Source organism: Oculina patagonica, chromosome 5 (genome assembly GCF_052425735.1).
Source record: "Oculina patagonica isolate OP01 chromosome 5, crgOcupat, whole genome shotgun sequence".
NCBI lineage: Eukaryota > Metazoa > Cnidaria > Anthozoa > Scleractinia > Oculinidae > Oculina > Oculina patagonica.
In genome coordinates, this window is record NC_135762.1 from 29,423,777 (window position 1) to 29,436,009 (window position 12,233).

The 12,233-nt window shown below is 38.1% G+C and overlaps 1 protein-coding gene across 1 annotated transcript; it reads left to right on the forward strand.

Moving 5' to 3' along the window:
• The first annotated feature begins 3,368 nt into the window (after positions 1-3,368).
• On the forward strand, positions 3,369-5,983 carry LOC144655108 (uncharacterized). Its single transcript, XM_078515325.1, has 3 exons — positions 3,369-3,513; positions 3,629-3,804; positions 5,348-5,983. Exons 1-3 carry the CDS (start codon positions 3,369-3,371, stop codon positions 5,981-5,983), a joined length of 957 nt encoding a protein of 318 aa, XP_078371451.1.
• The last annotated feature ends 6,250 nt before the right edge of the window (positions 5,984-12,233 follow it).

Below are 12,233 nucleotides of genomic sequence, written 5' to 3' on the forward strand. Positions count from 1 at the left end.
AGTAACAACCAGCAACTACTAGCAACTACCAGTAACTACTAGTAACAACCAGCAACTACCAGTAACAACCAACAACTACTAGTAACAACCAACAACTACTAGCAACTACCAGTAACTACTAGTAACAACCAGCAACTACTAGCAACTACCAGTAACTACTAGTAACAACCAGCAACTACTAGTAACAACCAACAACTACCAGCAACTACTAGCAACTACTAGCAACTACCAGCAACTACTAGTAACAAGCAACAACTACCAGCAACTACCAGTAACTACTAATAACAACCAGCAACTACTAGCAACTACCAGTAACTACTAGTAACAACCAGCAACTACTGGTAACAACCAACAACTACTAGTAAGAACCAACAACTACTAGCAACTACCAGCAACTACTAGCAACAACCAACAACTACTAGCAACTACCAGCAACTACTAGTAACAACCAGCAACTACTAGCAACTACCTGCAAACTACTAGTAACAACCAACAACTACTAGCAACTACCAGCAACTACTAGTAACAACCAACAACTACCAGCAACTACTAGTAACAACCAGCAACTACTAGCAACTACCAGCAACTACTAGTAACAACCAACAACTACTAGCAACTACCAGCAACTACTAGTAACAACCAACAACTACCAGCAACTACCAGCAACTACTAGTAACAACAAACAACTACTAGCAACTACCAGCAACTACTAGTAACAACAAACAACTACTAGCAACTACCAGCAACTACTAGTAACAACCAACAACTACCAGCAACTACCAACAACTACCAGCAACTACTAGTAACAACAAACAACTACTAGCAACTACCAGCAACTACTAGTAACAACCAACAACTTCCAGCAACTACCAGCAACTACTAGTAACAACAAACAACTACTAGCAACTACCAGCAACTACTAGTAACAACCAACAACTTCCAGCAACTACCAGCAACTACTAGTAACAACCAACAACTACCAGCAACTACCAACAACTACTAGTAACATCCAACAACTACCAGCAACTACCAGCAGCTACTAGTAACAACCAACAACTACCAGCAACTACCAACAACTACTAGTAACAACCAACAACTACTAGTAACTACCAGTAACTACCAGTAACTGCCAACAACTACCAGCAACTACTAGTAACAACCAACAACTACCAGTAGCTACCAACAACAGCCAGTAATAACCATCAACTACCAACAACTACCAACAATTACAAAAAATAGCGATAACTACCATCAATACACCGAGAAAGCGACAGTACAATTACTATTACATGAGGTATATAGCTCGGGTGCACTCGTGGCTTTCTACCATGAAGTATATACCTTTTCCAGTTAAATTTATTTCATGCAAACTGGCTGAGAAAAGTGTCCTTCCGTGAACTTTGAACAGCTCTTTGAATGACTTTATTGACAACCTGTTTACACCTTTCACGATGTATTGGCTAAGTTCATCGCGCCTCAAAGCAACAGTACATGTCAATTGAGATCGATCGAAGGATCGAAGTGCAGCGAGGAAGAACAAATCCTTCAAAAGAAAACATCTGTGTGTCGATAAGTGGCATGTATGTAGTATTAGTTTCTTGTTTCTTAACTTTGATGTGCCTAAATGTTGAATTGAGCGAGCTTTTGAAGAAAATCTTTCGCTGCTATTTTTACATTTGCTATCACAACATTGCCGAATTATATCGGCTCTGAAAACGCTCCGAAAAATGCCCTAACTGCCTTTTCTTCGCCAATATTTTGATTGTTATCTATAGATTTATGCTTAATTAGCTATTTCGTACCGATTTTATGCCAAATTGAGGCAAATAAATGGCTTCTGTGTTTCGGTGAGTTTTGATGAAATAGCAAGAAATCGTTAGGTCACGTGTGTTTAGTTCCTTAATACTAATAAAATATTGAAGTCCCCAGACATTTTGTGGCATTTTTGTGAAGTTTAGAGATGGATTTCATTACCCATGTAAGAATAATGTATATAAGTTGTTGCTCATGGGAGATATTGGGCACTAGTTAAAGGCTATTTCCAACAGTACGAAATGTGTACCTTCCAAATGACCGTTTGAGGAGAAGAAATCAAATCGGACGGTTGAAGTGAATTATTGTACTTAAAGCCTAATAACCACAGAATATAAAGCCGTGAATTTTATTTTCAGAAGTCTTTTTTTCTTGTGGAACTGGTCAATCAAAGTCATCTAATTAAATATGCATAAAATAGTGAAAAATGGCCATTTTTGCAAAAGGTGCCATAACTTGAAGGGAATAAAATATTTTGAGCTGATGTTTTGTCACAGTAAATAGCTCACCATACCCAACATTTATGCTAAGTTTGGGCGAAATCGGTGATATGAGCTGTATCACCTTTTACCTGGTTCTGCCCTGTTCTCTCACGGGCACACTCTTAAGGAGATCAAAGAACTCCACTGCGTCCGCTCGTACTAAAGATGTTCCAGCAGTTAATGAACTCTTTTCGTAATCGGTTTGCAGCGCCTTTACCTAGCAACACAAGGCTTGATATCTCTAGTTAGAGTTAATCTGATGATAGTACAGTAGTGAGTAAGTTCACCTGTATTTTTACTTAACCTTGTTTCGTAAAAATCCCATTTCACTACCCAAAGTTTGCCCAAATCCCATTTCCCAGCCTAGTTTTGCCCAAATCCTAGTTACATTCCCATCTTTTTGTTTGTGATCCCATACCCAGTGATCAAAATCCCACTTTCCCAGTATAGCAATTTTTGGCAAATCCCAGTTAACATATTACCCCTTCAGACCCCTTTTATTATCGAGGTTGGAAGAACAGGTTCATGTTTGAAAAAATGTCACTAATGAATGAGTGGACACGATTAAAGTTAGGGGTGGGGGTATAGGATTGTCTTTTCATGTGTTTGTCCTTTTGGTTGCCAAAGTAAGCAGGTCAAGCAAAGCTAGAGACAGAGCTCAACGAAGCTATGAAACACAAGGGGCATTGGGAGAAAACTAAGATGAGACTGTACAAGACACTAGTTAAGTCAGTAACCCTTCATGGGTACAAAAAGGTGAAAAATGACCGAGGGTAAGGAAAAGAAACTAGATGCATTCCAGTTCAAATGCTCGAGAAGGATGCTAACAACCAGTTGTCCTGCGCGAATAAGCAGTTATATATCGAAATGACACACGTCCACAGTATCTGTGATGAAACATAAAGAAGGCGTTTGGACTTAATAGGCCATTATACTTAGTTGAGATAGATGCAGTACCTGTATGGTGGTGTTAAGATGGAGACCAGAAAGTAAAAGGGCAGTGCAGAGACCTAGAACGACCTACAGGAAGGCAATGGAAGCAGAGAGATGGAAGGTGGCATAGATTGACTGGAGATGGTACTGCAAGAGCGGTACCCAGGAACAAGACGACGTGGAAACAGAATGTTGCGACCTTATGCGCCTACTGGCGGAAAGACATATAATGATGATGATAATGATGTTGATGGCGACGACGACTACGACGACAGTGGTAATGGTGGTAATGGTGGTGATTATGACTATCTGAAAACGATCAAGAATAAAAGATATTCTCTAACATAGAATAACTCAAACTAATATCAGACGACACAATCTTTACAACATTTATTTGGTAGTTCGTCACGACATTAATGTGGTAGTTTATGAGCAGCAGTTTTATTGGGCAATAGACCTTCAACGTGATATCGATTCCATCCATCAGTACCGTGATATCGATTCCATCCATCAGTACCGTGACTTAGACGAAGTTAATCCAAAGATCTTCGACTGGAGAGGCGAGTGTTGTAAGACGGTAACAGAGGTTACAATAAGGACAGCAAAATTACTAAAAATATAGCTACAGGAAGGAAATGCGACAAATGTACCCTTCAACGACATCTATGCTTAGTTATATTAGGCGGAAGGAACTGTTACTTCAACAAACTCTTTGGACTAAATGAAGCATTAATGGAGATGAAGATAATGACTCGGTAATGGCAGTGATTTAGTTATTACGTTTTGTCAATCGCCTGCAGCAACTTTGAAAACCCTTAGGAAACACACAGAGAGCAAAGAAAAACCTTTTATCGAACAAGTTGTAATGTGACTTCAGAATTCACTTATTCCATTTGAGTTGCCAGGTTTTATACACTTTTAGTTTAGGTTCATCATTCCCTTGTGCACAGTTACGCCAGACTAGCTGATTTCACCCCTAAATTTCGCTTGTGAAGTGAAAACCTTAAAGTTCAGCGAGTTACTTAACTAAAAGCAGCAAAGATGAAAATAAATTATTGCATGTCATTAAAAAAGTAAAGCTACTTAGGGTTTCGAAAGAAATTGCGCCCAAATTAACCATCGAGGCTTTGGTAGGCATTTTAAGAAACTGACGTAATACGCATAAAACCTGTTCCGCGAGTTGAGTTTATATTTAGCACTGAAAAACTGGTAAAGAGGAACACGCTTCCTACTGAAATTGTTTATGTAAGATTAAAGTACCATTAAAAAATCTTAGCAAAGGACTAGCATGGATACCGCAGTACGGAAACTAACCGGCGACTTACACCTGAAAATTTCAAGACCCGACCGAGTCAGTTAATTGCGTGTAAAAGATAACAGATTATCGTGTTATTCGCTCATAAAACGTGAATCAACTGCGGTCAATTGATCTGTTCAAAAATTTCAAGAATGAATTTAATTCCTTTGTCTGACACAGCTAAGAATAGATCGAAGTCGAAGTACGTCAATAAGCAATTTGTCTAACAATGGTCATGTGACGCAGTATTAACTTGATAGCCTACCGAAGACACGAAATATATCACTTGCTCCAAATGGGATCTGGTTTTTCAAAAAACTAAAATGGTAATAATAGAATTGTAGCAAATTAGATTTTAGTTCGTAACAGAATGCTACCTTTTGGTAACAAGCACCAAGATTTGGTTTAGAAGTCATTAGTAAATGTTTACTCTATGATAAGAACATTTCCATATCGTAATTATAGCAACAATAAATTATTATAGTTGAATGAAGTTGGAATTTAAGATTTGTGCCAAAAAGCTTCAAAATATACATCCGAGTGTTGCGTATATAATAAAAAAAATAAATTAGACAAGTTGTCTCTCTTGTAGTAGGTTCATTTTTTTCTTGCAGAACAAAGCTTACTGGCCGTTTTATTTGTAGCTTTCTCGGAAATGTAGGAAAACAACCACGTGAGTTCACCGTGACCAAGCACACTCGTGCAGTTATCATGCATGACGTCATCACTTCTGTCAATCAAACGTGGACCTTTCCACTCGCTGACTACTTGGAAAAATTTCCATCGAAAACTTTACCATTAACAAACTTTCAACAATTGTCAGTTGCCAAAATTGGCTTCTTTCGCAAAAGAGAACGACAAAGAAAAAAGTGAAAAGATGTACACGAAAGACAACTTAACATGGAGAAACTGTAGTTCTACAAAGAATCATTATTTAGCCTATTCAAGGCATCTATGTGTCTCCACGAGATCTACAAATGTTATGGAGAGTAGGCCTTCAACATCATCCAGCGATTCCGAGGACAAGACGTTTCTTGGGCAAGCAGGGCATGGACCCTATGACGACTTCAAGAGAAGGAATTTAACGCTCAGTAGACAAGTAAGCATCGCAGGCAAGGTTCCACAACAAGTATACAATATGGACCACAAGTTTCACAAAAAATTCGGCACCAAGTCTGAAATGATAGAAACACACGCCATAACACCAACACCGCATCAGGCTAGAAGAAGGAGCAGTCCAACGAATTCAGTATACTCTGGCATAGATGACGATGCAAGCTCGTTGTGTGCAGATTCTGTTTCGTCAATCGCTTGCAGTAGCATTACCCACGTGGACAAACAGGAAAAATGGAACAGAGATGTTCGTAAGTTATCTGACAAGTATGCAAAGTTTGATGACATCGAAAAGTGGCTACAAAGTCTACCCAAACCTGGTTTAGGAAAACTCTCCAAAATGTAATGTACTTGGCTGGTTTCTAACAATTAAAGCGACAGAGCTGTACCTCGATTTATACTCTCACTGAAGGTGACTTTGTAAATCTTTAATTTCTTGCAAGACCCGTAACATACAATCCTTAGTGGATGTGATAAGGGCCTCAGTAGTAGCAAGCAAGCGAAGAAAGCTATAGGGACTAACTGGGTCTTCAAGATGGACTTCGAAATTTTAAAATATATTTTTATAATAGTTTTTATTTATCACTCAGTGACCGTTATTTTCAATGCAGATATGTCTTTGTATTTACCGAAAACTGTGAACATATCGATCCTTATAGAGGCTGCACAAGTTATTTGCTTGTCCAGTTTTCAAAAAGAGCAAAACTACCGTATGTTACAGTGAAATATGGCGAGTAGCAAATACAGACTAAAATCCAACCATTAAATAAAAAGTTCCGGTATAAAAGGGGCTTGGCTTGGCCATTCACACACCTAGTTATCAATGAAGCAACAACGCGTAAACAGCTGACAAACAACCTGCTTTTCAACATATACGACCGTTATTAACCGTTGCTAAGAATATTTTGTGATATCGTTTTAGTTTATATCTTGTTTTGGTTGCGGTATGTCATCTTTTTATGGGATTTTGAAACATGCTCAGTTTACTGGACGCTTAGCTGCACAACGTGTCACGAGTGCTGGAGTACAAATTTACATTTTGAACCCGAAAGGTGCAAATATGGGAGGTGATATTCATTTTATAACGGAATTTCTTGTCACGAAATATTAAGAACCATTCGTTGTCAGGTGAAACGGTCTTTACATGCGTCTAAAAACTTAAATGTTAACGGTAATCAAAGTGTTCGTATGTTAAGTGCAAAGAGTTAAATCTCACTGGACACTACAAATTTTGGCAATCATTCCATAGTTAATGGCAAATTCTGAAGTCACGCAATTGAATGTTGAAAAACACGGTCACAAATTCAGTATTCAGGTCGCATGACATGATGGATCCATGAAGGCAGCTAGACCAAAGATTAAGAATTTTGAGCATTTATTCAGCGTCATTTTTGATATGTTCTTGATACGACGACGAAATCGACAAGCTACCATAACGAGTTTTGGATGCATTACACACCTTACTGGTTTCATTGATAATAAATATATTTTATAATAAAAAGGAAGGGAAAGGAGGAGAGCAACTTTCCACAAACCACAAAGAACCCAGTCTAAATAAAATTGATCTACGCTTAATTGCATAAAATTAAAACCCATCGTCTATTATTTACCACGAATACTGGTCTTTATCTACTGGTCTTTACATTATATTTTTTGGCAGGGCCTCTATTTATAGCAGTTTTAATTGTTAAGCTGATGAACGTTATCATCTGGTCAGTCAGTCACTGAGTCAGTTCATACAGTCAGTCATTCAGTCAGCCAGTCAGTTAGTCAGTCACTGTGTCAGTTCAGTCATTCAGTCAGTCAGTCAGTCACTGAGTCAGTTCAGTCAGTCAGTCAGTCAGTCACTGAGTCAGTTCAGTCAGTTAGTCAGTCAGTCATGATCACTGAGTTAGTTCAGTCAGTCAGTCAGTCAGTCAGTCAGTCAGTCAGTCAGTCAGTCAGTCAGTCAGACAAGAGGTAAACTAAACTTTTTTTTAATAGTCAGCTCCCCACAGGGCTTTTCAGTAACTATTTACAATCAGGTCAGTCACTCAGTCAGAAAGTCGGTCAATCTGTCAGTCACTTAGTCAGTCAGTCAGTCAGTCAATTGATCAGTCAGTCAGTAGCCAGTCAGTCAATCAGGCAGTCAGCCGGTCAGTCAGTCAGTTCAGGAAGTCATTTAGCTAAACAATTTGTTAGTCAGTCAGTTCATTCGGTCAGTCACTCAGTCAAACGGTTAGTCAGTAAGACAGACAGTCAATCAGTCAGTCAGTTCAGTCCGTCAGAAAGTCGGTCAGTCAGTCAGACATTAGTCAGTTAGTAAGACAGACGGTCAATCAGTCAGTCAGTGACTCAGTCAGTCAGTTCAGTCAGTCAGAAATTCGGTCAGTCAGTCAGACACAAGTCGGTCAGTCATACAGTCAGTTAATCAGTCAGTCAGTGAGGCAGTTAGTCAGCCAGCCAGCAAGCCAGTCAATCAGCCAGCCAGTCAGTCAGTCAGTCAGTCAGTCAGTCAGTCAGTCAGTCAGTCAGTCAGTCAGCCAGTCAGTCAGGTAATTAGTCACCTCACACGAAGGACGTTACACGATCAATCCACGGTACACGTAGTCCTCTTGTGCTAAAACTCTCTCGAAACCTTTCCTAATTTAATTACTAATCCCTCTTCTTTGATGACTTTGTCAAAACAACTCACACTTTGACTTCTAAATATACCGAGCAGAAATATTTGCAGGGGGTGGTGTTCATAAGATTGCGGAAAACATTCCAAGCCTCTTACAACGTTAGCAACCATTCAGTGTATGTCGTCAGTTGTAGAGAGCTACTTCACATATACTTAAGAACTAATGGTCTTTACAGACTAGACATTTATTTTGTGGTCGACAACTATTTGTTGTCGACAATTAAATGTTATCGACAGCTAGGCAGTTTCTTTTTTTCAAAAAAGGGAAATGCTTTTAAAATTGTCGACAACTAATAGTTGCCGACAACTATGTTTTCGACCGTTTATCCCTTGTGTGGGAATGTTGCCCTCAGTTGTAGACAACTATCGTCACTGAGTTGTCAGTAGTCAGTGGTTTGAGTATGCATAGTGAATGTTATTTCCTGACTCAGTTATCGACAACTAACACTACAATGTGGGGAGTGTTTGCAACGGACAGAATCAGTAGTCGACAACATTTAGTTTTCGACAACAAATCGTTGCCGATAAAAGATTGGTATACAGTAGTTTAGATTCAGTCCAAGAGTTGTAACTGCAATAAGACTGAAAAAAAAAAATGAAAGTTGGGTTTCTGGCAAGTTTTAGCGGCAACTTTCGATCGAAAATTTAAGACTTTCAGTCAATCACACCCCACCCCTCCACCCCCAGAAAAATGGGCTTAATTGTACAGGTGACGTATTTGAATTTCACGTTACCATCACTGCGGTGAAGACGACCATCAAAGAACACTTGACCTTGAATCCCAATATTGGTATTTGACTTTGCGACGAACGGGCCAACATCAGATAATGATTCACTTGCAACGCACTCTGTTTACATCCGTACACAGTCTGAAAGAGTAGAAATCGTGGAAAGAGGAACGTTTTATCTCTTTCGAAAATACCTGGTGCTATCGATGGCACTACAACAATAGTTATTTGTTGATAATTAGAAATGACTTTGAGAGATTCCGTTACAAGGATTAACTTAAATTACGAAGGGAAAATTTCATTAGACTTTTCAAGGCATTTATGTGTCACAACAAGACTGGCAAGATCTTTGGGAAATCAGAAGCCTTCAAGACGATTTAGCAATTGCGAAGCCACGAGTCTTCTCAGGCAAACAGGTCAACAGTCATGCGATTACTCCAATAAAAAGAATGTAACTATTGGTAGACACCTGAGTATGGAAAGCCAGATACCTCGGAGACAAGTGTACAATGTGGATAAAAAATTTCACAGAAAATTCGGCAACAAGAATAAAATGCTTGCAACAGATACTTCATCGCCGCCATCGTATCGGGCGAGTAGAGATGCAGTTCCAACAAATTCGGTGCCCTGTCGGATGGACGACGAGGCGAGGTCATTCTGCGATTCCATTTCATCAATCACTTGTAGCAGCTTTGCTGAACCTGACGCAGACAGACAGAAAGCATGGACTATACATAAAAGAAAGGTTCCTAACAAGATTGCAAAGTTTCAAGCCATCGAGAAGTGGCTACAAAATTTACCCGAACCAGTTATGAAGCCTGGGTCAGAAAAGTTTCCTGAACTTTAGTGTACCAGCTCAGATTTTAAACAAGCTTCATGCGTCTGCAGCTTGAATGACCATGTGGTGCATATTATGAGCGTACCATGTGAAAACTTTATGTGAAGTTCGAATTGTAGGCCGGAACAACCACAGCAAATAACACAAATGTCGGTAATTTTACCATCACAAGCGTCAAATGACTAAGGATATGAAAAAGTTAAATAAGTGTTCGGTAATAGTGATATTAATTAAAGTAGAAGTCAGGGGATTTCGCGGATTTTTGGTGTAAACTGTTCTGAAATTATCGGTAGGCAACTTAACCCATGAAAAACATTATCTTTAAACATCTAAAGGAAGATATAACCTTAATTTGCGGAGAGAAAGTAAACCACGGCTACAAAAATCGAGTGAAAAGTTTTAATCACTTCTATCCTAGCCATCCGCAGCCAAAGACGCTTGTTAACAGTTTCAGTGCTCAAATTAGCAATTGTTAATAAAAATGGACCATCATTTTTAATTAATTAATAATATATCTTTTGGCTGTTTAAATCCGCGACAGAGCCCCTTTAATCACTTTAATTTTCATTCCGGATTTATCTTTTAGTTATAATAAAAGTGTAAACATATCGGTTATCAAGAGTTGCTTTCGCTGCGAAATTGGTAAAGACGCCAGCGCTTAAAATCTGTTAATTGCAGTGAATGCGTTATTTCCGCGAGGCTTCATCAATATTGTAAAACTTCTTTAAGTGGGTAATGTCTAAAACAACGTGACTATTGAGCCACGAAATATTCGGAATTATTACAAACGATTACATGGTGAAAATGACTTTTCTATGTGAGCCCAAATACTTCGATGCGATATTGTTAAATATTTATATTTGCCTCTATTCAAAACTGATTAGGAACTCAACATACACAATAATTAATATTATTATATTTCAAACAATTAAATTCCTTTTACAGCTGAATATTTCGTCAAGTGTTTTTCAATAAATGATAATCTTCGTCATTTGCGTTATAACAGATAAACGTTTTTCTTTCATCAATTAGAATAAAATTTGATTAATAAATAAATAAACTGTTTCTCTCAATTTTTATTTAATCAACTGTAAAATTAAATAAGAAATACCTATAGCACCGTTGCATTGACCCGGCAGTAACTTTAGTACGAAATAACAGGAAGTTTTGAACAAACCCTTATTTATGCAACGTAACGGTTTGTGATTAGCGGTTTTTATTGAAGCATCAACTATATTGGTCACTGTGGAATATGTTGTTTATCTTCAGCAGACGTTACTTTACACAGTTGACAAGTGGCCTGTTTTTATTCCCCGCCATAAAAGAAATGAAAAATTGATGAAATAACCACTGATTGTTGTGATGCACCGAAAGCATATATCTTTAACAAAATAACGTAATTCTTGAAATTTGACTTTGCCCTAGCTTTCTTTTACGTCACCAATGACAGAAATAGAAAAAAATGCTCTAAGTTATCAAATTAAAAATGAACACGCAAAATGCTGTACGTGGTATATTGTATCTATAACTTGCCAAGGAAGGGAAGCACGGCTGAGTTTTTCTTTCTTTTGTAAATTAAAAGGCCTCACGAAATTTTTGTCGGTGAAATAGGGGCACTTGCTTGCATACAATTGCAATAAATACATCAATGAGAAATTGCCCTCAAGATGATCTGTGATGTACACTATCCAGCCACGAACAAAAACCGTAGTCATCAAAGAGACAATATTACCGAATTGTGATATCGTTGGTTCACGAGAGTCGTCTAGATATGCGAATAAAATGACTAATATAAGACGTTTTATTCTGTCTAAGATGTCAACCGGTTGTAATTAATAAGATAAAGACGAAAATTCATTTTAACTAAAGAGCCTGGTTTCTCTACAGGTATTTTTCATTTTGTTGCTTCTGAATTCCTATTAATTAAACTCCAAAATATAAAACTTATTAACAACAAGGTGATCAGTTACTTGAAAGAATCGAGAGTGAACAATATTGAGGAAAGAAAACGAAACGGTAGACCAATTTGCCTTTCTTGCGGAGTTTTGCGATATATATATGTCTGGATTTATCAAAACCAGGTCAAGGAAATTTTCACCGTTTTTAGTGCAAATCGCTGTAAACTCGTTTTTTTTTCTCGCCAGAAACCATCTCCAAACTCGACGATATAAAAACTAAAGGGAATGTCAGTCTTTTTTTTCTCTTCTCCTCTCTCTTCTCTACCTTTCGGCACTGTCTTTCTTTTTTTTTCCTTTCTTGTTGCGTCTTACGCCAATTCGCGCAGTAACGTACATGTTCTAGAATACTGACGTCACTTTTCTTTGACCCGGTTTTGATAAATTCAGACATATATATATTCTTATATATA

Excerpts from the sequence above, each read along its gene's own strand:
- LOC144655108 (XM_078515325.1), top strand. The coding sequence starts at position 3,369 with ATGGTACTGCAAGAGCGGTACCCAGGAACAAGACGACGTGGAAACAGA. Across the intron at positions 3,514-3,628 it reads CGACGACAGTGGTAATGGTG|TTCGTCACGACATTAATGTG; the intron begins GTAATGGTGGTG and ends TTTATTTGGTAG. Across the intron at positions 3,805-5,347 it reads GAGGCGAGTGTTGTAAGACG|TTGCCAAAATTGGCTTCTTT; the intron begins GTAACAGAGGTT and ends AACAATTGTCAG.